This window comes from Lissotriton helveticus, chromosome 1_1 (assembly GCF_964261635.1).
Source record: "Lissotriton helveticus chromosome 1_1, aLisHel1.1, whole genome shotgun sequence".
Lineage (NCBI taxonomy): Eukaryota > Metazoa > Chordata > Amphibia > Caudata > Salamandridae > Lissotriton > Lissotriton helveticus.
The window spans coordinates 155,336,524-155,361,921 of NC_136057.1; the positions used below are offsets into that span (position 1 = coordinate 155,336,524).

Here is a 25,398-nt window from a genome sequence, read left to right on the forward strand (position 1 = left end):
CATGCCCTCTAGCAGTATGGGCTTTAGGTTTGTCAGGAAGGCATCTGTCTCTTTTACATATCGAGTGTGAAGAGATCTCTCCGTCGGAGAGGATGGCTTTGGAAAGAAAGCTAGCATTGGAACTCTCTGTTAAACAAGAAAATCTGACACTACTTTAGGGAGGAAACTCAAGATGAGTTCTCATCACTACCTTGTTCTTTTGGAATACAAAGTAGGGCCTGAATCTCCCTGATTCAGTGAGCTGAAGTTATAGAGACTAGGAAAGAAGTTTAGCAAGTCAAATGTTTATTGACGCTTTGTGGATCGGCTCAAAGGGAGGACTCATCTATTGAGGGAGGGACTATTAAGTTCCTGAAGTGAGGAAGGAGTTCTAAAGTGAGGAAATACATTCTGAATACCCTCTATTTAATTCTTCAGCACAGGCATTGTAAAGAAAGGTGTTTGCGATGGAGACTTTCTACAAGTAGTAATATCCACAAGATCTACATTAACGGAGAAGTTCAGCTCCGATCTTAGTAAGTGGAGAAAGTAAGCGAATACGTCCTCTTCTGGGCATTTGGAAGGAGTGTGATAGATTGATCAAAAAGAAATACCCTTCAGAAGATTCTCTGACATCGCAAGGAAGTGACTGAATGAGAGGCTGAGTAAAAATATGCCTGCCTTCTCAGCTGCTGGAGTACTGGCACCACTGGTTGTCTAAACACTGCTCAAGAGGCCTCACATGTAGATTAGCACAAGGTTACCAGACAAATGCAAGAAGCCATCAATCACAGCAAAGAGGATATTTGGTGTGAAGCCCGATTCTGTGTTCTTAGACGTTGTGACACTTTGACAGACGGATGCAATTCTCTCCTCTGAAGGACCTGAGTGTCCAGTACCACACCCAAATAATGGATGAATTGAACAGTTACAGTGGTTGATTTTTTAGTGCTAGACTTGAGAACCCAGACTGCAAAGAATGGCAAGCGTCATTTGATAACGGCCTAGAGCTTCAAGTGATGTTGAGGCATTTATCAGGCAATCATCTTGCTATTAAAATACAGAAGAAGCTGTTTCTCAGGAAAGCAGCTAACAGCGCCAAAGACCTTGGTGCTCATGACAGGATTTTGTACAGTAAAACGTTGTTACTCGCAAGAAACCTCAGAAATGTTTGACCTTTTTCCAAAGTTTAGATGTGGAAGTAAGTATCCCGAAGGTCTATGGCACACATCCAGTCCCCTTGATGTAACTGAGGGACTATGGAATTTAAAGCGAGCATTCTGGTTTTTCTACTCCATATCCATTTCTTGATTGGGTCCCTATTTTTGGAACGAGAAAGTAATAGGTACTTACTTCCTGTTAGAGTTGTTCCCTTTGACACTGAGAGGATTTTCTCATTGGGTGTTTGGAGCACGTGACTTTAATCGCCATTTGCACAACATGCAATTATCTACATTCTTAGAGATGGTTTGTGACGCGCTCCCTCCACTGGAACGACTATAAGTGAAAGAGAAAGTGAGGAGTAGCAGCTTAGCTGGTGGATTTTCCCTGGCCGGCCATTGTTGCTGGATACCTGTCCATTTAGATGAGTTATGCTGATGTAGGGCTGCCTTTAATTGTGTAAATTCTGCTTCTGGGGATACTAGGTGTCATAAGTCATAAGCCCATCTACACCAGGAGACTTATCCTCGTCACGCAACTGCTGGGAACACCATGGCAGATGCGCACCTTCAGTTATCATTGCTGTGTGCCCTGATTTGATTAATTTCTAAACCCCTGGCTCTTCCCATCCTTTCCAGAGCCAGCCTGCGTCATCCTGCCTCGATTCACTCCTCTCTGTTGGACTCTTCACTACCGCCCCAGCACTCACCTTATTTACGTAACTCGGTCCTGATGATGAAATTGTACAGGTCGAAACGCTGTCGACCCTTGAGCGCAATTGTAGGCGTTACTGTGGCCTCCTTTAAGCAGTTGAATTCAATTGTATTTTTTTGCGCCTTTTACGTGTTTTCTCACTGTGCAGTTCACCTGCAGAAGCACGAATAATCACACCTACTATTGGGTTACCTATGCATATACTGTAATGTAGTGCTGATATAACTACTTGCATACCGAAATAAGATGTACCTCTTCTTTACATTTCTTTTGTGGTCTCCCTTTTTATAGTCGACCTCATATTGATTTATTTCTCTTTATAAGCATTTGTCTTCTAAATGATTACCGGTTGAGACATTATACATTATTTATTGTTTACACACTATTACCCAGATCTCGGCTGGGTTAACGGGCCTTCTCCTGTTTTTGCTTCCAGCTGAAGATAGGCAGACACTACAATCTCCCAAATAGGCAACATGTCATAGTGGGACAGACAGAAGTAGGTATGTGGTACTGGTCTAACACCACTACACGAGAGACAGGAGGGGGTCTTCTCTTCCTAAAGGCAGCAACGGCTGGCAGGATGGGTTAGATGATTGTGTTCAGACTGTAACAGCGGGCACACGGGGCAGATCTAATAACATGCCCCCCATAAAGGAAACTGCAGAGGCACATAGGGACAATCACTTACCTGCAAGGAAGTGGAGCACCCCCGTGCCAATGGTGGGATAGATATTACGGCAAGCGCATGCACACAGTCCGATGAGGGCTCCAAAACACATCAAGCCCAGGCTGACGAAGGGCAAGAGACACTGACACCGCCAGAGATCTAGGGGCACGCAAGAGAAACACAGAGAGGAACTGCACTTAATATTGTAATCTGCTATCAACCACTTAGTTCCCAGTCATAATCTACAGCTCAAGTAGATCAAATCCAACACTGCCCACCCTAAAACAAACTAACAACTCCTGACAGTGCTCTCTCGCTCTTTCATTCTCTCACCAATCCCAAATCAGCCTGATCCCCCAGCCCCTTCCACAGCTTCCCCATTCAGGCCTTTCTACTACTAGACCCCTACAGTGGAAAACCCTGTCCACAGGCCTGAGAGCAACTACCATCAGACCGATGAAACAGCATCGGCTGGACTTGGAGCACTAGCGGACTGCAAAGTATAGAATGCATATCATGCATGCTCGGCTCTCCCTTTTCTGAATCCACACACTCAGATATTACCACCACCATATGTAAAGTCATTTATGTGCCTTTCTTGTATGATCTGCACAGGCGTATGGATCAACATATCGGCCTAATAAAATGATTGCACAAGACCCCCAATTTCTGGATGAGCAGTTACTTCAATTCCACCTCACCGCCACTTGTCATGACATTCCACCAATGAGTGATACGGTCCTTCCTCCTCTGTGCATTCATTGTTAATTCAGACTAACTAAATTGCAGTACACATCCCTAGCTGACACGGTGACTTGTCTACCTGCCGCCCACACCCATCAACCTTTCACTGTCCCCTAATGAAACCAGTGTTCATGCATGTGCCCAGTCCACTGCTACTAGCCTTAAAAATGCCCTACATATATTTCAATCTGCCAACCTACTCCCTGTTTTCAAGAAGAGCCCTGGAAACACAACTAACTGAAACAGAGTCAAAGAAAACTCTTTAGCAATGTTTGTCCCACCTTTAAGTGGCATATTGACCCATACCGTGGCTTATATGCCCTGGAAAATCGATTGTGGCAGGTGTGTGTGTGGGGGGGGTAGTTTATAGTTCATTTAGCAATCACGCTATACATTACAGCACACACCCGAAGCCCCCCTTGTTTCATTGCCCCCAGTCATTTCTTACAGGTGCGCACAAGATCCGGGCCGCTGTTATGGTTTCCTGGTTCCAAGTATTTCTCCAGGAACTGGTCAGAAAGGGAGAAACTTATGCACTCCGTGGTGTAATCTGCTTCTGCAACGAAGAACAAGTAATGCTCATGGTATCTTTCATCTCAATTCCTTTTGTGCTGTACAATTTTAGATGGTTTGCACACTATTATGGGTCTTGACATGTTTAAGTGAAGGGCTCGGAAAAACAATTCATTAAAGAAAAAAAACGAATCTATGCAGCAAGTTAAAATAAAATAGAAACAGGAGAGTGTAAACTGACGATAAAAAAGGAAGTGGCACAGAGATTTGAAAGTTGACAGTGGAGGAAGAGACAGATAAAAAACGAAGATAGTAAGAAATATGTAAAAACAAATGTATACATAAGAATCATAGAGAGACAGAAAATGTTTAACTAGTAAAAGGAAAGGAAAACAGAAAGAAAGGGATCATACGCTGTAGGGGATGGAAAAGGGGTAATAGGAAACAAGCATTGAAAATGCAATAGGTCTCGCAATAGAAGAGTTTAACTTTTTTCGTTTTGCAAATGGATGAGTGGCGTTGCGTGGATGAGTGGCGTTGCGTGGATGAGTGGCGTTGCGTGGATGAGTGGCGTTGCGTGTGTGAGTGGCGTTGCGTGTGTGAGTGGCGTTGCGTGTGTGAGTGGCGTTGCGTGTGTGAGTGGCGTTGCGTGTGTGAGTGGCGTTGCGTGTGTGAGTGGCGTTGCGTGTGTGAGTGACGTTGCGTGTGTGAGTGACGTTGCGTGTGTGAGTGGCGTTGCGTCGATGAGTGGCGTTGCGTGTGTGAGTGGCGTTGCGTGTGTGAGTGGCGTTGCGTGTGTGAGTGGCGTTGCGTGTGTGAGTGGCGTTGCGTGTGTGAGTGGCGTTGTGTGTGTGAGTGGCGTTGCGTGTGTGAGTGGCGTTGCGTGTGTGAGTGGCGTTGCGTGTGTGAGTGGCGTTGCGTGTGTGAGTGGCGTTGCGTGTGTGAGTGGCGTTGCGTGTGTGAGTGGCGTTGCATGTGTGAGTGGCGTTGCGTCGATGAGTGGCGTTGCGTGGATGAGTGGCGTTGCGTGGATGAGTGGCGTTGCGTGGATGAGTGGCGTTGCGTGTGTGAGTGGCGTTGCGTGTGTGAGTGGCGTTGCGTGGATGAGTGGCGTTGCGTGTGTGAGTGGCGTTGCGTGTGTGAGTGGCGTTGCGTGTGTGAGTGGCGTTGCGTGTGTGAGTGGCGTTGCGTGTGTGAGTGGCGTTGCGTGTGTGAGTGGCGTTGCGTGGATGAGTGGGGTTGCGTGGATGAGTGGGGATGAGTTGCGTGTGTGAGTGGCGTTGCGTGTGTGAGTGGCGTTGCGTGTTTGAGTGGCGTTGCGTGTGTGAGTGGCATTGGGTGTGTGACTGTGCTGCCTGTGGCGAGTGCAAACTACAATCAATTGGCACAGAATAAAATAATATTTTTAAAACATGATTTTATTATGCCAAATCACCTATCCACAGCAATGTGGCCGTGCAACAAAATCTGCAATGCAGAAACTGTGATGGATGAATCACAGCTGCAGACTGGGGTTTGAACAGAGCGCCAAGACGGCAAGAAATTGGTGATCCCGCTGTATAAATATATAACAACATAATATAACACTACAGCAAACACTACACGAAACCATGGAAGGTGTCTGTCAAATCCAGGCATTTCTAGCACAAAAGTGAAGTGTATAAAAAGAGTGTGAAGATTTCCTTTGTACCCCTAACAACTCGCTGCTGATTTGTGAAATATCTTTTGGGGGAGAAAAAAAAACTGACGTTAAGTCGTCATTGACCTAAATCAGCAATGTCATGAATTAGACGAAGTGGCTTGATTGAAGAGATTACATTAAAATGCTTAACTTCCCTCAAATTGTCATCTTGTTATTTGTTTTCCAAGACAAGTCTTTCTATGAATGATGTGATGAATGATGTGACGCAACTGTGAATTGAACTGGCACTAGGGAGTTATTGCCTGATGACAGGACCCTTTGTTAGGTGTTGTGTATACTTCCCAGCAAGCGGGAGGGCCGCCCCGACCCGTTCGTAAAAGCGCTTTATAATGTAAACATATTTACTGCTCCTGAGGCGCCAGCGCATTTGACAAACAGAAGTTCTGGGCGTCTTTAATGTGAATTTGGACCCGGTCCACCGGGGCGGGGAGGCGGGGGGAGGGATGTTAGTAGCAGCTGAACTTTCAAAAATGCAAAACGTGTCTTTCTGCGTATGGCATGCGCCTGGAAACGGGCGTCGCGGCGTGTATTTAGGCGCAGGGGTCGTGTCAGTGTCCTGAGAGGGGCTGAAATGAACTGGGCTATCTATGTCCACATTGGGAGACCACGGAGCCGGATGGTCCCTAATCCCGCCTTCAGCGCCTAGAGGCTGGCCTAAAATAACAACAAGCGCTATACAACCACCAAAATAATGATTTAAAAAAAAAAAAAAAAAAGCTAACCTCTGGAAGTCTGTGCCATGGCAGGCGAGGGTCCCTGTGAATTATTTTCATGCTGCAAAACAGGCCTACTATTCTGGTGACAGGATGACGCAATGTCCCCCGGACAGGCACGGGTTGCACAAGTGCGCGTGCAGCGGAAGTTGTGTTGTTTCTGTGGTTGTGCAGGGATCCTCTGCCCGCGAGGTTACCAGGAAGGACGTATTTATTCATTCACATTTTTGGAAAGGAAGTGCTGCGCCCCAGGGGGTGTGAGTGGAGGTCACAAACGCCACGGGTTGTTCGACCACAGGCTACAAAAGTTTTTTTTCTTTCTCTAAATAGCGTTTGCTTCCAAAGTGTATTTTTGCTTTATTGAACTGTAAAAGCCAAACTATTTGAATTTAAAAAAGAACTGTAAATACCACGTTAATATTACCTGCCTGTGTGCCTCACATCTATCTCAGAAGGATGGATGAAAGGCGGAGCAGGCCCTACTGATGGTACACATCTGTGACCAGCAAGTTTAACGCAAGTCTTAATAAATGTTGCATCAATCAATCCTATTAAACTTGGAAGCTCTTTGCTTTATGATGACGTCACCGCGAGGCTTTTCAGACTTGCTTATGGCTGATTCCCACATTTTAAGTTTTACTGAAAAGCAGAATGTGTTTACGAGTCCGGACCACAAGATGGTTAAATAATGGACAACAAATGAAGCCACAACAGTTAAATCAGCAAAACTACTAGAACATGTAAATGAAGGGTTTCCAACTTTAAATGCATTACTTTGCTTTTACAGTATGAATAAAATATGTTTTCACGTTTTTTGAATATTTTCACATGCAACGAACGAGTGTGAAAGCGGGATGTAATTAGGGGGGAGGAGAAGTCTGGGCAGGCAGGATGACTCAGGGGAGGGGGCTGAGCGGGGCAGAGCGGCATGTGGGTGTGAAGAAGCCGGGCCTTTGAAGTGAAGCTAAGCTTCACTTCAAAGGTGTCGGAGGAATGCGGGCGGCTGTGCACGCGCTTTTAAGCTCAATGCACATGCGCATTGAGCTTAAAAGTCACGGGCACTGCAAGGAATCGCCACGATTCCTTGCAGTGTGGATAAAGAGTGGATAACTCGCAATACTCTCGCCTTGCTCGATGCGCATGCGCATCGACAGGCGAGACCTAAAAAGGGAAGAAAAAAGGAATAGCAAAGGGTCTCTGGAAGTGACAGAGTGGAATTTGCTAGAAGAAGCAAAATAAACTAAAGACAGATAGCATTTCAGAAAAATGGGAACAGAATGCTAGGCAAAAGCTACCGACCAATCTGAGGAGAATAAATAAGAGATAGACAGCAAATGAAAAAGAACAAAGAGAAATAAGTAACCAAATGGGAAAGAGAAGATGAGAATGTAAAAACAAATTTACACAATGTGGGTGTAAACTGTGTATCAAATAAATATAGAGCCTACGGGGTATGGTAAGTCTTGGGTGTACAATTTGGGCATTATTCTGAGTTTTGGACCATAGAATAGTGGGCAATGCACAAAATATGCATGTTTTCTCCCAGGCTGGCACCAAAGGGGGTGGTGATGGACGGAGCATCTGAACCAATCAAACACTCACACCCAGTCAACAGATCTGGGTTTAATCCATCACCGTTCTTTAGCCCACTCTGCCACCCCAGTTCAGACATGGCCATATGCAAATCAGTCTGACCCTGTGCCTCATGGGAACAGTCCAGCCTGAACTGCCAAGCCATGCCTTCCCTGGACCGGAAACAAGCTTCCTAGGACCGGTTTCTTGCATTCCAGCCGTCTTCAGCCAGGCGTGCTTGAATCCAGTGGCAAAGTAAGCAAGGGACTACCGTCTGAGCATACCCTGCCAACTTATGGCGCACAAAGCGGTACAAAAGGGGGTGGTGATGGACGAGTAATATGAAAATGTGCGCTATTTTTCCACACAGTTTGTAGAAGGTTTGATTTAGTGAAACTCGTGCTGGGAAAATGTGCTTGACTTAGAACAGCGAATCAAGGATAGTGCCAGAGCTGCAATGAAGGCCAACGGAAAGATATCACAGGGCAAGATTTCAAAGTAGGAAGAAAATGAGGCGAATAGGATAGAACAAATAGGGACGAATAATTCAAGTGCGTTAGTAGAAAACTTGAAAATATTGTATTGACAGGCCGCATATGTGAAACTGAATAACAGAGCAGAAGGAAGAGAAGAGGCAATGAAAGATAAAAAAGGGCACATGATAACACAGTAAAGTGAGAGGAAGAACCCAAAGAAACACAATTTAAATGAAAATACTATGCAAACAAACAACATAAAAGCAGGTTTCAAAGGAAAACCCAAATAAAAAGAAATAGAGATTACAGAAATAGAATCAAACAACAGTGGAAACAACGAATGGAATCAACAACAATTGGGGAAAGGTTGAAACATGATTGACTTCAAAATGTAAATGAAAGTGAGGTAACATTATAGAGTATTAGGATGAGTGGGTGAAAATAGAAATGGGCCTGGCAAGAGGTGTAGAAGAGACACAGATAAAGCAGAAGAGAGAGGCACACAAAAAGATGAAGCAATAAGAAGCAGACTTCTCAGAAAAGAAGGGTAGAGTGAAAAAAAAGAGTGAGACAAAGTTAGTGATGGAAGAACCTACAGAGCGTTGCAAGTACAAATCATAGGAATGGATACAAGACAGAACCAAAGGATTTAAGCAATGAGGAGGAAGAGGATGAAAACAAAGTGGAATAATGGAGAAAACAGAAGCAAATGGGAAACAAGAAAGAGACACATGAATAAGAGCGAATATTAGGAGGAAGCAGACACTCTGGAAATATAGGAGCAGATAAAGGATGCAGTGAGGAGCAAGAAACAGAAAAGAGAATAAGAGGATTAGGAAGTGGGCAATGTGGAACAATAACAGGAGTCGAGGCGGGTCATGGGGTACAAGAAAGGAACAAGAGCTGGGATGAAGAGAAGTCGAAACCATGGAATTAGAAGAGACAATAAAGGAATACAACAACATGAAATAAGAAAAACTGTGAAGTTGAATAGAAGGGGATTATGTGGAAGGACAGAGGAGATGTAGGACTCTACAAAGAGACCAGGAAGAAGAGTGAGGACTGAGACAGGTGCATAGTGCAGAAATATAGCAAAGAAATGAGCCAAGAGGCACAAGAAAAAGTCCAGCCAACAACAGACGGGCAATGTAAAGGAATTAGAAAGGACAAAAAACTGAGCACAAAAGGATGCAACAGGCAGGCGGATATAAAGGATACTGTGGCAGAAGAGAAAAGGAACATTATGGAATAAATGGGAAGGACAGAAAAAGAAAAGGAAAACGAGTCACCACCAGAAAAAGAAAGGACATGGGAGAGATGATTAAATTGGTTAGCAGGAGAGACAGCAGAGAAACATCTAGGTATGACAGGACTTCCAAATCGTACCCGGCTGTCGGAACCAGTGTGCTTGACTTGAGACGGTGATGCAACGCCTCCACAGCCCCACGGTTCCGTTGCAGTGGAACAGCGCATCACTGTACGTTTTCTCATCCGCTTCCTCACTTAGGAACTCATCCTTGAAATTACGCCCCAGCGTCTCGCTCCCATTGTCCAGAGGTGAGGGGCTGTGGTACTCATACCAGAAGTCAGTGCCCACTGAAGCAGACATGTAGATGGTCGCAATAATGCTGAGCACGCAGGCAATGACCAGCGCTGTGGCAAAGCGGTTGTCCATCATGGTGGCTGCCGTTCAGGCCCTGTGGGGTCGGGAGAACAAAATCACAATTATGATCAAGAGCTGCAAAGCAAACTTTTCAATACATCTGTCTGATGGAAAATGAACACCTTGTGTGGTTTTCCACTTAGCTCTATGTAGTCAGGACCTCATGTGTTCAGTCCTGTGCTCTCATTTGAAAAGCTGTGCTCTAGGGGCTGTAATCACTTGAGCTTCCATTGAACTAATATGACTGACACCCCTGACAACAATGATTTGCTACAGAAAAGAATAGAGCTAGAAACTCGTTGCCCCGGTGACAGGTGGAGACAATATCTTTATGGCCCTGCCTTCTCTGAAGAGGTGATGCAACTGAACCTCGGCGATTAGTTTAAAACTTGATGATATGTAGTTCAGAATTGTTCACTCGCAGCAAATATCACAATCACTTTCAAAGCATACAGTTTGCAAAACTATGAAAAATAAAGTTCTAAAGTAAAGAGTTAAAACATTTCGAACCTCTACCTCGGACAATACCTAGTCTTGTCATCACTTAAAGAGGCAAGAGTCCTATGCTAACTCGAGTTCTAGCCACTGTTGGCGCTACAACCAGGCTGTTGTAATGATAACATAAGGTTCAGGACTAAGTTCAAATTTCAAGCTTCATTTCTAACTCAAATATTTTTTCAAACTAAATGTTAAGGTTTCACATGGAATGCTTTTCAAATTGCACATTAACTGATTCAAAGTATTTGCCCAGTGCAGGTACTTCGCGCCCATTTCTTGTAAGGATATTGCCTTTGCCTTTCTATTTTCTCTTCAGTTATGACATCATCCTCACACACAATATACACACGTCGATTTGCACATCCTTCTTGTGCTCACTTTGTCCTGCTCACACGATTCTCATAGGCACACTTTCTCCTAGAAGCCATCCCAGAGGCCATACACATTCTGCCAAGGTATTACCAGTGAGACAAAAGCCAAAAATGTTGCCCACAGGAGCAAAAATTCCCTCTATTGAGAAAGCATGTTACATGATGAATATTGCAAGAAAATGGTCAATAAAGTGTGCATTATTTGAGGTTGAGAAAACATGACAGCTTCTTGGGAACACCAAAGCACACATCCTATTTAACATTCGAGTTTACCCATGAATCCTGGATGAATCCTCAGCTCTGTGGCTCACCCTTTGCCTTTCACAGTTTCCTCTCAGTTCACAAAGGGAGTTTGTCCCTCAAACCGTCGCAAACCTTCCTCTGTGTCGATTCCTGTAACCTCACCCTACGACGCCCTGGACACAGACATTAGGATACCTTGTTTCTGTACAGCATACACCTACCTCTGCTATGACTTGCTCGTACTGCCATTGAGTAAAGGGTGTGCCTTCTAACAGTACTGGCAATGCTCCAAGCCAGCGCCTGTTCATGTGTGACACATAATGTGCTCACCGTTGAGGGTGCTGGAGGTGGTGTTCGCCTTGTAAACGAGAGTGTGTGGCTGCGAAAGTGTCTTTTGTCTTAATGTGAGTGTAAGAGTTTCCTAGACGGACTGATGGTATTTCCGTGTCCCGAGGTGACAGCCAGCGCTTCCACGTCTTAGAGTATTTGTGTTGTTGCCTTCTTGTCCCAGTTAGTGTTTATGTATTTCTCTGTGCTGTCTTCACTGTCCCACTGAGCACGACTGCATGTGTGTGGTGTGTGTATGACTGTGGTGTGTGTGTGGTGTGTGTATGTGTGTTCAGAAGGGGAAGAAGTGTTCCAATAGCCCTCTTTCAGAATCTTGTCAGAGATCACACGAGGACGCTGCAGATCGGCCTCAACGCCAATGTTGCTCTGGGGCTTCCGCTCCCTTGGCGACACTGTGGGGTTTTCCACAGGTTGTGTGGAGCACGAAGGACGGCGGTGGAAGTTTAGATTTCAGCGCAGCACACAGGATGTCAACCATGGGCGTCTTCTTCATAGTTCAATAAACACCATGAGCTTCTGGAAAAGGCAGAAACAAAACATATAAATAGCCCTGTCCAAGATGATGATGGTCTTTCCACTGGAGGATGTCAGAGGTTCCCATAATATAGCAACATCTTTTCATGACTATATAATGGAAGCTTTACAAGACAAAGATGCATTGCAATGCATTTTATTCCTTGATGTTTTGTTGCAATCTTTGCTGTTTCCGGTAAGTTTTTGTCTGTAGGTTTTTTCTCCAGTAGGTTTAGTTACTTTTCTTCTGGGATTGGCTTTTCATAGCCTGGCTTTTTTCTGCTTCTTGCTGTTCGGAGTTTGGTGTCTTGCTGATCTATCCAGTACCAACTTCATCTTCAATAAAGAATTATAATAGCTGTTCCTCTTTGTGATTTTTTTCCCTCTAGGTTCTGACCCTCTTCTGTTCTGTGCAGGTTGACATCATGGCTACTGGGAGGAGTCAGCCTTTCCTCAAGCACTCATAAGGGGACTCCAACAGACCTCAACAGCATCCAGTCTTTGGAAGTTTCTGATGAACTGCATTATATGTTTACCTCCTCTGCCTTGAGCGCCTGTTGCTCCACGCCTGCATGCATGTGTGCATTTTCTTTTCTATCTGCAGGTCAATCTTCCCTAGACCAATTATTCGTGTTGATGTATCAGAGACACACTGTGTGTTAGTCGCTTCCTTCATTGGGGGTGGGAGTGTTGTTATTATATGGCCCCTGGTACCAGTGTCTGTTTCTGTTTTATGGACCCTGTCTGTGCCTCCTAATGGTGGTCTCTGTTTCTCTTGGTCTGATGTTGCATGCTTCTGGGGTGAAGTCCAACTGTCCCTCAGATCTTTGCAGACTCCCTCCTCTCTATATCAAAGGCGATTCAGCAAGTCCTAGAGCCAGATGTTGGCCTTTCTTCTTCTTGGGTGGCTGGGCTGGTGCAGCGACGAGGTTCGAGGGGCGCCTCAGCTCCTCTAGCTGTCCTTACAACGGTCAGTCAAGTCAGCTGGGCCTTCTGCTATCTTCCTGGGTATTGGACCAACAGGATGGCCAGCAACTTTCAACATTTTCAAGGTTCTCTTAACCACAGAGGAACATTTTCATGCTGTTGTTGGACATATTTTTGGCTTCTTACCTAGTGTTTACACCGAGTGCGTTTTGGGATGGGTCACGTGTGATGTGTATTTACCTTCATGAGGAGGTTTCAATGTCAGAGGATGAGAACATAACAGGAAATAACACTTTCCTCATGCAGGAAAAACCTATACTTAGAACAGCAAATGGTTTAGGTACAGCCCAACCCAGTAGGTGCGAGGTTTCAGGGAGGGAACACAGGAAGTGTGCACATGAAGGCGGTGATGTCTGAGATGGACATCATTAGCCCAACAAAAAGCAGACCACCGCCGTGTGCGGATCCATGGACCATACAACTCACCGGTCCATCCATAAAGAGTAAGCATAAGGATATAAAGCATCCACAAACATTCCTAGCATGTGCTCCGGAAGGTTATCTGCAAATCATCATATAGCACGTGTACTATACCTTTCTATGGGTAACTTCCTCATGTATGCCAGATGAATCGCAGGATGTATTCCTGAGAATTCCCTTCAAGGTATCCCACACCAGTCTCAGAACAGATCTCTTGTTGTAATGAATATAGTATCCACAACAGCTCCGAGTGTCTTTTCCTGAGGGTTCTCTTCCAATTATTGAATATGATTTTCAGTATGCCATCCTGGATGCAATTCCCTAACATTTCCCAGATGATATTTGTGGTGTATTCCTGAGGGTTTCCGAAAATACGCTCAGTGTTGATTCCAGAGTGCCAATTCCAAGCAGTACTAGACAATTTGGCTACCTCTCCAATAATTATCTCTATGGTATCCTTCATCCCCGAGTGGAAGACATTAAGGATACCTGTATATTTTCAGTACATAACCCTGAGAGTTACCCCTTTGGTGTTTAAGACCGTGTTTAGGTATAACTGATGTTTACCCACTTCTGACTTTTTATGGAAATAGTTATTAAGGTGCCTAAGACCATTGTTTATTTTTGTAAAGGCTCAACCTTTGCTGTCCCAGACCATTCCAATTTACTTATTTCTGATAATCTAATTTTTTGTTTGGGATTCAACTTTAATGTGCCCTGGACAGATAACCGTATTTGAGGTTTACCCTGGTTGCACCTCAAGCCTTTTTTGCCTCCTTTTTCTGAGGCTTGGGCCTCAGCTGCTACAGACCATCCTTCGTCATTCACTTCTCATACTCACCGGTCTTGCCCATCTGCCCACCGCATTTTCATTATTTATTTCTGAAGATAACACTTAAGGCGCCCCTGTGCTATGTGGTTTTCATTTCTGGGTTGCATGCAGAATGTCCTAGTCTTTTCTTCCTAAACATTAGTTTATAAGGCTCATCTGTAACATACAGAAAATGTTACTTACTTGTAACCATGTATTTGCTGCTTGTCCCGCTGTAGAGCAATGATTGTTGTCTCAGTCTATACACTGCTCCTGCACCTCCAGCTTCCCTCCTATTATCAAATAAGCTGCACACAGATAGATGTACGTTAGATCTGAAAAGGTGGCAGGATCCATCCAAGCTTTAGTCTCATAATACTGTCCGCAAGTCCTCACATCTGAAGAGCATTCATGAACGGTCTGCTTAGCAGCATAGGATGATAGGCGTGAGGCTGTACTAGGGCAGGGCTGGGCCTCTACCCTTAGATCGGATAGGCGTGAGCCTGTGCCAGGGCAGGGCTGGGCCTCTACCCTTAGATCGGATAGGCGTGAGCCTGTGCCAGGGCAGGGCTGGGCCTCTACCCTTAGATCGCGCGACCACACCTAAGCGTCCTTGGCAGAGCTCCCTCTTGGGATGTAGCAACAGGCATTGCCAGAGGCAGAGCTACAATGTGCCCAGACAGGAAGAAATGAAAACTGCAGCAAAAACAATTATGGAGGAAATAAATAGGATCCTACATTATTCCGCTCAGTAAAACTTGCAAAGAATTTTGCTCACGGTTTGCAGGGTTTGAAGCACAATCTAGACGTGGAGTGTTGAAAGGCGTATGTGAAAAAACAAACACACTTTGTTATCCACCATGTCGCTGGGGAAGGGTGAGATTTAAGAGTAAAAAGGTACAGAGCTAAAAGTTGCAGACAGAAAACCTTCAAATTATGGATGTGCATTGGTGGCATAACATGACAACTGGACCTAGGAGAGTTAGCAGGGGCCAATCAAGAGTCACAGACTGGCGGTGGGTTTGCAGTGCAATTCCCAGGACAATGCAGGTCAACACGAATATCCCTCAAACTGAAAATAATATTCCACTAATAAGAAATATAAACCTTTAGAACATTTGGAATTAAAACACATAAACTGAATTTCCTTGTTTTTTGATACTGAACTTTGCCTTCATTAAACAGTATAGCTACGTGTGACACGTACACTAGGCTCCCTTCGTCCCAGTTGCTCTTGAACCTCTGCAGGGCATGAGAGGCAGGAGGGAGACAATCAGAAGGTTTACAGCAGATAGATCGATCCGAGCATGTGGTCTTAGATTTGGTCCACAACACTGATACTCAAAACTTGAGGGGGGAACCTCAGCATTTAACACAAGTACCTAAACTAAAAAGAAAACTCAGATTATCTTAAAGTAGAACCATAAACGTTGTGTAGTTTATTTTTAGTGATTCATTTATCACACATACACTACTTTGATAGGAGCAAGTCACGGTAATAACAAATTGAATTTATTATTGCCCAATGTCAGGAAAATTATAACAGCAGATCCCTGTTTAACAGGAAATCCTGAATAAATATGTCCTACTGCATTCACATGTATTGAGCAAGCGAGTACAGCACACAATAGCCCGTAAGACACATCTCAAGGCAATGAATGCCAACAGACAACCAGACAGAGTACCAATCTGGCAGGCGAAGTAGGTTGCAAAGCGAACTGACGGGAATTCAATGTCCTGAAGACATGATCTTCAGGGTATATGGAAAGCTGTTTCACCGCACAGGTGTCTATATATTGAAACAACCTTGACTTTAATATGTTTGCGAAATATTTTGGAGAGATGTACAGTCCAGGGAATATGATGGAAATTAATGGAAACATGCTATTATCCACCCTTTACTTAAAAAAACTAATTTGGATACTGTTACTCCCTGAAATCAGTAACATCTTAGAAAAACTCTAAACAAACACATCGCAAAATATTTGGAAGCTAACAACGTCCTTCATCCCACTCAAACAGGCTTCCATGCAGGCTGTAGCACAGAAACAGTGCTTTTAAGTGCCAAGGAAGACCTCAAAATGGTCTTGGGTCAGTATGGTTCAGCCGCACTCATCCTCCATGACCTAAATGCAGCTTTTAATATGATATTATATCCCATCCTAGTCCCTCGGCTAGAAGAAATTGGCATTATTATTATTATTGAGTGTTTGTATAGCGCATAGCCACCAAACAGGGTTTCCCCGTGCTTTGGGTATGGGTAGGCCAGTCTGAAGGGCTAAAAAAGCAGGTTCTTTAACGCTTTGCGAATGTTGATAAGGAAGGTGCAACATCTCAGGGATTCAGGAAAATAGTTCCTTAGTTTGGACCAAGGAAAGAGAAGGATCGCCTACCCATTTGGGTTATTTCAACTCTTCAAACTACAAAAAGAGACCAATTGCCAGAGCGCAAAGTGCAAGCAGGATGGTATGGAGATGACAGGTTTTGCAAATATCGCAGTCCTAAACAGGCACGGATTTTGTACATATTGCAGAGAGCTTTAAATTGTATTCCCCTATCCACTGGAAACTAGTGTAGTTGGCAAAGGAGCTAAGATGCCAAGGAGTGTTTAGGGAGGTAAAACAGGAGCCTTGCGGTGGAATTTTGTCCCATCTGTAGGCGTCTCAGTGTTGCCTTTTCAGCCCCTAAGTACAAGATGTTGCCATAATTGAGTCCGGATAAGATCATGGCATGAATGACTGCTCTCTGGGCGGAAAAGGGAAGTATCCACAAAATATTCTTAAGCCATTTCATAATGGCAAAGCAAGTGGAGGCTACATAGACAGGGTGGAGTAGAGCCAGAAGCCAAGTTTTTTCACTTTCTCAGTGGGGATAGCGGCGTTCCCAAGATGGCAGGCCAATGCTTAGGGCCCTATAGCTGAGGATTCCTCCCTAACACCATCACCTCTGTCTTGTCACCATTCAATTTCAGGGAGTTGGTATTCATCCAAGTGGAGACAAGGCTGAGGCAGAAGTTGAGTTAACTTCCCACCTGGACGACAGTGAGAACATTATTCGGGTGTCGTCTGTGTATGAGTACAAAGTAGGACCGCAACCTTCCAAAAGGCCCGCCAAAAGACAGACATAAACGTTGAAAATCATAGGGCTAAGGGCGATGCCCTGAGGAACTCCAGAAGTAAGAGGAAGAGAATTAGACACTGCGTTTGACGAAAAGACCTGAAATGTACGAGAGAGCCAAGCCAGTGCCATGTCTTGAAGGCCCAGTTGTGCCAAGTTTGTCTACGATGATTTTTTGTGACACAGTGTGAAAAGTCGCACTGAGATCCAGTAGGAACAGTACCGCAGTGCCGCCCGAGCCTAGGAGTCACCTTAAGTACTCTGTGACTCCTATAAGGACAGTTTCTGTACTGTGCCCAGCTCTGAAGCCTGACTGGGAGGGGTGAAGGGCACATTGTGTTTCCGCCAATTAGGTAAGTTGGATATTTATGTGTTTTACCAATATCTTGGCAAAAATGGGTAGAAAAGAGATAGGTCTAAAATTGGACCAATTATCCAGGTCCAGGTGTTTGTTTTTTTAATAAGTGAAGGACCATTGCATGTTTCCAGGGTTTAGGAAGATGCCCATCCCGTAGGGAGGAGTTCAAAAGATCAAGCACCAGCTGCATAAGCTGTGGGCTCAAGGTGCTCAGTTTGGTAGGAGGCAGAGGGTCTGGGGGGGGATCCTGACTTAATTGACTACAATAAGTCCATCAGTTGAGAATGGTCCTGTGGGAGTAGACACTGTTGCTCGGCATGCGCCTTACGTTTCACAATAGGGTTTTCACTCCTTATTGAGGGTATGGTCAAGGAAAGACTGTATTTCTTTGCTGTGGCCAGGGTGGACCCAATATCTATTACCTTGTTAAGGAAGAAGAACATAAGTTACTTACCTGTAAACTGTGGTTCTCCAGTATTGGTGTCTTTCATAGATTCACATGCTTGAATATTCCCCGTCGTCGAAGTGGGAGTCCCACGGTACATAAAATAGCAGTAATATATGTATACATAAGTAAAATTATTATAATTATACAATACATATAAAAATATATATATATATATATATATATATATAACATACAATAAACTCAAAAGTACCATAGAACTGAATAGGCCCATAGAAAGCCTAAGGGAGAAACTCAACTTAGTAACATATCAGTGTCATTATGTCTTGGTCCATATTCCAGCCAATCAGGCTGCAGTTCCCTCTAGAACCTTCGCCTCAGAAGCTCAAGACCTCAGATTTTCGTAGCACAGAGTAACCAAAAAGTGCCTGAGGAGAAGAGAGCCTCTGAGGGTAGGATGAGAGGGTCGCATGTGGATCTATGAAAGACACCAATACTGGAGCACCACAGTTTACAGGTAAGTAACTTATGTTCTTCTCCAGTATTAGGGGTGTCTTTCATAGATTCACATGCTTGAATAAGAGTAGAAAGCAGTAATCACCATGTAAGTCATAAAGGTAACAGTAAATTGAAACATATAATAAATATATATATATATAAAATAGGAAAACCTTTATGACTGGAGGCGGGTAGCAACAGAGGCTCACCTTTATTGGAAAAGATTCCGCAGCACCGCTTGTCCGACTGCTGCATCAGCGGCGTCTGTCGACTGCAGGCAGTAGTGCTTCGTAAAAGTATGGCTGCTCGACCACGTAGCAGCCCTGCAAATGTGCCGTAGAGGTACCCCCGCAAAGAGGGCAGTAGAGGCCGACACAGCTCTAGTGGAATGAGCACGTACTGAAGCTGGAAGAGGCTTGCCAGCCCGTTGATGACAAAAAGCAATGGTGGAGGAAATCCACCTAGTAATAGTTTGTTTGGTAACAGGTTGTCCTTTGCAGATCGGGCCGTAGGCCACGAACAGTTGATCAGATTTCCTGATGGATGCAGTGTGCTGAATGTAAAATTTAAGGCAACGTTTCACATCCAGGGAATGTAATGAACGTTCCGCAGGAGTTTGTGGATTAGGAAAGAAAGTCCTCAAAATGATTGGTTCGTTGAGATGGAAGTCACTGGGAACTTTCGGAATAAATGTTGGATTAGTACGTAATGTAACAGTATCTTTTGAAAACTGAAGAAAAGGAGGCTGAATCGTGAATGCCTGAATGTCACTGACACGCCTAGATGATGTCAAGGCTAGTAATAGGGCAACTTTCCACGTGAGGAATTTTAAGGTTGCTGAGTGGATGGGTTCAAAAGGAGGCAGGAGGAGCTGAGACAAAACCAGATTCAAGCGCCAAGCCGGCGGAGGACGCCAAATGGGTGGAAACATACGGAAGAGACCTTTGAAAAATTGTTGGATGATTCTAGATGAATACAGTGAAGTCGAACCATCATGGCGGAAGCGGGAGAGAGCCGCTAAAAAGACTTTCAGAGTGGAATGGGAAAGTCCTGACTTTGCAAGGGATAGGAAGAAAGGCAGGATTTGTTCAGGTTTGGCGGTCATTGGATCCAAGGCTTTGGTGTGACACCAGACACAGAAACGCTTCCACTTCAACTGATAGGTTTTTATGGTGGAAGGGGCACGGGCGTGCGCCAACACCTCCCTACAGTCAGCGTCGATGGCTAGACGCGCAAATTCATGGTGTTGGTGTTGAGGTTCCAGGCATGGAGTTGGAGGTATGCCGGATCCGGATGGCAAATCTGCCCCTGCTGCATCGTGAGGAGGTGAGGCAGTGGATGAAGCGGAATTGGCTCGGTCTGGGAGAACAAGAGCAGATCCGAGAACCATGGGCGCCGCGGCCATTTGGGTGCAATCAGGATGATGTGGCAGGGTTGAAGTCTCATTCTGTGTAGTAAGCGTGGAATCAGAGGAAGCGGAGGAAAAGCGTAGCTGAATGCGTTCAACCAGCTGATCGAAAATGCATTTCCGCTCGACTCTCTGTGGGGATGAAGACTTGCAAAGCGTTGGCATTTCCTGTTGGTGATAGTCGCAAAAAGATCCATTTGCGGCTGGCCCCACTGGCGGAAGATGAACTCGAGAGTTGGTTGGTTGAGTTCCCACTCGTGATTGTCCGAGAACGATCTGCTGAGTGAGTCTGCCAGAACATTGGAAACACCCGGCACATGGATGGCTGTGAGATGAATTTGATGACAAATCGCCCAGTTCCAGATCTCCTGTGCTTGTTGGGAAAGCAAAAGGGACCTGGTGCCGCCCTGTTTGTTCAGGTAATGCATGCTGGTGGTGTTGTCTGTCCTCACCAGCAGAGATTGAACTTGAACAATCCTTTGAAAAGACTTTAGGGCAAGGAAGATCGCCAGAAGCTCCAGGCGGTTTATGTGCCAAGTGCGCTGGACCGCAGTCCATTTCCCCTGTACTGATAGGCCTTCGATATGTGCACCCCAACCCTCCAGGGATGCATCGGTCGTAAGCGTCAGAGTTGGAGTAATGTCTTGAAAAGACTGACCCTTTGAGATGTTTGGAGGATGAGCCCACCACTCCAGAGCCCGTAAGATGCGGGGCGTGAGAAGGATCCTGTCGTTGAAAGATCCTGAGATCTGTTTCCACTGCTTGTCCAACTCTTCTTGGATGATCCTCATATGTAGTCTGCAGTGAGGGATCAACTGTATTGCAGAAGAGGCCATGCCGAGGAATGATTTCAACATCCGGACTGAAACGTACAGTTTTGACTGGAGTGATCGTACCAACTTGAGCATACGGTCTTGTCGTTCCTGGGAGACAAAGACCATTCCCAGACGAGAATCTAGTAAGGCTCCTAGAAAATCTCGCCGTTGAGATGGGCGAAAGTGTGACTTCTGGCAATTGATGGAAAGACCCAAGTCTTGAAATAGGGAGAGGCAAGACTGTGTATGCTGGATTGCCAGTTGAAGATTCGGAGCTTTTATGAGACAGTCGTCCAGGTATGGATAGAATTGAATGCCTTGCAGGCGTAGAAAGGCAGCTACCGGGGCCATGATCTTGGTAAAGACCCTCGGGGCTGAACGGAGGCCGAATGGTAGGACCTTGAATTGGAAGTGCAGGTGTCCGACTGTGGAGCGCAGATACTTCCTGTGTCTGGGGTGAATTGGCACATGGAAGTATGCGTCCTGGAGGTCTATTGTTGAGAAGAATTCCCCTGGATTGAGGTAATTTAGGATTTGGAGCAGAGTTAACATTTGAAAAGTTTTGGAAAGGATGAATTTGTTTAGGGCCCGCAAATCCAAAATTGGAAGCCATTCTCCCGACTTTTTCATTACCAGGAAAAAGCGGGAATAGAATCCCTTGCCGCGTTGAACTAGCGGCACTATCTCGATGGCTCCTTTCTGGATCAGTAATTTCACCTGGGCCAAAAGTTCTTTGAGGTGTGGAGAGGGTGGCCCCGAAGGTGGACGAGCGGGAGGAAATTTTGTGAATTCCAGGGTATGGCCTTTGGAGACAACGTCCAGGACCCATTGGTCGGAGGTGATGTCGGACCATTTGCAAAAGAATTTTAAGATTCGACCTCCAAGATGCGCAGTCGGCAGACGAAAGGAACTGAAACTGTCACTGTTTTTTGTTGTTTGCACCACCTCTATAATTTATTTTCCTCTGGTATGGCCTGGAGGAAGATTGACGATTTTGGTTTTGGTATGAACCTCTCGGACGGTTATCGCTGTAGGTATTGTATGTGCGATATTGGCCTGATCCACGAAAAGTAGAGGGGCCTCCACCTCTACCTCGTGCTCCCCGAAAGGGGCGCTTCTTATATTGGAGAGTAGCTAAGGACCTTGCAGTGTCAGTGTCCTTTTTGATCGCTTCAAGAGCATCGTCCACATGTTTGCCAAACAAAGATTCTCCATTGTACGGCAAATCAAGGACCTTCGCTTGAACTTCTGGGCGAAAAGTCGTAGATTTCAACCAGCCTTGACGCCTCAGGACTGCAGCTCCAGCTAATTGTCGAAAGCCCGTGGATGAAATATCGAGGGCGCATTTGATAATTTCAGACGAGATGACCTCTCCCTCCTGGATAATGGCCTGTGCTTCTGCACGGATGGTCTCAGACATCTGAGGAAGCAATGCGGCAATCTCGGACCACATCTGGCGGTCGTAACGGCCCAGAATAGCTAAAGTATTAGCCGCTCTGACAGTAGTGGCTGCCATTGTTGTAAACTTTTTCCCAATAGAGTCCAGCTTGCGGCCTTCCTGATCAGGAGGAGATGTAAGTGGTGTTGCCGGATTACGAGATCTCTTTTGTGCCGCCTGTGTAATAACTGAGTCTGCTTTCGGTTGGGATACCAAGCAGGCTGGAGCGGACGCTGGAGCCTTGTATTTCTTGTCCAATCTGGGCAAGACTGCAGGTACTGAATTAGGACGTTCCATAAGTTTAAGGCCCTCCGCCCAAATAAAGTCAACAATTGGAATTGTGTGTGATTGTCTTTGTGATATGGCTTTGAAATCATACAGGAAACATTCACTCTCATGTTGCTGTTTCTCTACAGTGAGATGATAGCGTTTCGCGGCTCGGACCATTAAATTATGGAAGTTGGCAATGTCCACTGGAGGAGATGCAAGAGGTGAAGTGGGCGGAGTGGAAGGTGTTTGTGCTCTGTAATTGTCCCACTCATTCATATCGACGTCATCGTCGTCATCAGTGTCTTGAGGAGCGGGATCCTCATTGTCAGTGTCAGGACGAGTTCCTCCCGGGGACGCGGGTGGAGCCGTAACATGTGTTTGTGGAGCTGGCAGTTTAGGCAGGGGTGGAGGAGGTAATGCTGGGGAGGCAGGTGTAGATGGAGGGAACCTGTGGTTATAGTCATCAGGCATGTGTTGCAAATTTTTGACTAAATAGAAGGGAATTTGTGTAACTGGTTCTGAAGTTACAGCCTCTGCTTCGTCAACAGGAAATAATTCATTCCCACCTTCGACGTATTCCTCTTCGTCACCCTCATCACTGTACTCCTGGCACTTAATGTTCAAATCAGATGGACTTGATGCCTGTGCAAACAGTTGTTCCACCTCAGATTCGTGGTCGGAGTCCTCTCCACCGGATTGAAATAGTTTATCTGGAAGACGGGTACCACTCCTTATAGGACTTAGTTGAATGAGAGGAACCGTCTTCAAGGAAGAAGCAGTAACCACTGTATAAATGGTAGCTGAGGTCGGGGGAGGACGAGACGTCGACGAGCCCGCTGAAGCAACAGCAGGAGTAGTCCGACCAACCTGAGGAGTTGAATTTGAAGATTTTCCCATCGTCGACGATGATGACTTAGCCGTCGACGGAGCGGTCGACGATGCCGTAGACGAAATCGGAATCTTGACCGTCGTCGACGAAGATCCCGTCGACGAGATAGCCGTCGACGTTGATGTTGCAGCCGTCGACGGAGACACCGTCGACGGGGGCGCCGTCGACGAGCTCCTATTAGATGACTTGGTCTTCGACGTCGATATTTGTGTCGACGACGGGACCGTCAACGGAGTTTGCGTCGACGAGGGAAGCGTCGACGATGATTTCTTCGTCGACGGTACTGACTTGACACTCGTCGACGAGATCTTAATAATGGACGTCACGGGTCTCGTTTCCTGGGCTGCCGTCGACGAGGTGATCGTCGTCGGCGCGGCAGAGGATGACATAGAACAGGTCGTCGTCGACGTAGAGGTGACAGACTTCGACGTCGTTGAAGACGTCAACGGGCGCGTCGACGAGCCTATGCCAGATTTTTTCGTGGAGGGCATGGCTTTGGGCGCAGACGTCAGAGAACTAAGTCCCATAGACGTGCCCTGAAGCAAATCCTGTGGGGAAATAGACTTGGAGGATTCCAACAGTCTACTTTTCTTAAGAAAAGGAGATGGAAGCTCAATTTCAGACCCACGCTTCTGAGAGGACTTGGAAACACTTGAAGACAAACTTTCCACATCAGACACCACAGACTCTGAAGTCTTCAACTTCTGTAGCCACAGAAGGAGACGGGCCTCTCTATCTCTCAGAGTCTTGGGAGGAAAAGTGCGACAGTACTTACAGTTCTTAACCTCGTGGTCTGGGTAGAGACAGTAAATGCATTTACTGTGAGGATCCTCATGGAAAAGACGTAGTTTGCCACAAGAAGGGCAGGCTTTGAACAAAGATTTCTTATTTGAAGACATTTTGAAGAAATAACAGCTAGTAGAAGAAGAAAACTGAGCAGAGCTCAGGGAGACTCCCTTCACACGACGTGCGGTAGAAGATCTGAGGTCTTGAGCTTCTGAGGAGAAGGTTCTAGAGGGAACTGCAGCCTGATTGGCTGGAATATGGACCAAGACATAATGACACTGATATGTTACTAAGTTGAGTTTCTCCCTTAGGCTTTCTATGGGCCTATTCAGTTCTATGGTACCTTTGAGTTTATTGTATGTTATATATATATATATATATTTTTATATGTATATGTATTGTATAATTATAATAATTTTACTTATGTATACATATATTACTGCGATTTTATGTACCGTGGGACTCCCACTTCGACGACGGGGAATATTCAAGCATGTGAATCTATGAAAGACACCCCTAATACTGGAGAAGTCAGAGAGCTCCTGACATTGCGCCTGTGACAGTGAGGGAGAGGAGAGATAGTGGTTGGATCTGATAGATCTTTAAATACTTAAAAACTGTTTTGGGGTAGTTTTGTGCTTGCCTGAATAAAACAGAGCACCTGCCACCCTGCAGTGCGAATGGTACTGGTTTAGTGGCAATTTATATTTACGCTTTGAGTCAGTATCATATAGTTTCCTCCATGCCCTTTCAAGGCGCTTGCACAATTTCCTTTCTGCCTGTAGTGGCTCAATGAACCAAGGGGAGGGAGGATATTGCTTAAGCACGGGAAATGTCTTAAAATTGCAAGCCTCATTTCTGGAGAAGCGCAGCTTTCAAGTTAGTGAGAGGGCTTTTCTTTCAGCAAGCCATCAGCTGAAGTGTTGGGTACCTCAGGATTCTTCCCTGAGCCCGACTCATTTGGCTTTACAATGGTATCTCATGCAGATGATACCCAGCTGATTGTCTCCCTATCGTCTGATACAGGCTCCATCTCTAGGAATCTTAACAGCTGCTTAGAGAAGGGTTCCTATTGGATGGCAGCCAGTTGTTTAAAACTAAACCGGGAGAAAACAGAGGTTATGGTGGTGTAACGGGCCGGGTCTGTCCCTAAACCAGGGGAACATAATAAAAAGAAAGGAACAGAACGATGATACCGTTTACTCCCAACAGAACGTCGATGACGAACTGGAGCAACAAGAAGAGGAGACGGGTCAGTGGCCCTTTAACTTTGAATGGAGTGGCGAGTGGGAGGAGTCACGTCAGGACGCGGAGG

General features: G+C 45.5%; 1 protein-coding gene across 9 annotated transcripts in view; it reads right to left on the reverse strand.

The window, feature by feature from the left end:
- CLDND1 (claudin domain containing 1) overlaps positions 1-25,398 on the reverse strand; it is an 85,062-nt gene that overhangs the window by 7,848 nt on the left and 51,816 nt on the right. For 3 of the 9 annotated variants that reach the window (XM_078659301.1, XM_078659300.1, XM_078659303.1), the window contains exons 3-5: positions 9,631-9,941; positions 3,717-3,824; positions 2,546-2,683 (exon numbers count right to left, since the gene is read on the reverse strand). In XM_078659301.1, coding sequence (XP_078515427.1) covers positions 2,546-2,683; positions 3,717-3,824; positions 9,631-9,922 — 538 coding nt within the window. In that variant the 5' untranslated portion in view covers positions 9,923-9,941. Of the gene's footprint in view, positions 1-2,545; positions 2,684-3,716; positions 3,825-9,630; positions 9,942-11,049; positions 11,172-14,302; positions 14,407-14,494; positions 14,514-25,398 lie in introns of those variants that run through there. The other 6 variants (XM_078659302.1, XM_078659304.1, XM_078659307.1 and 3 more) reach the window with 4 other exon arrangements.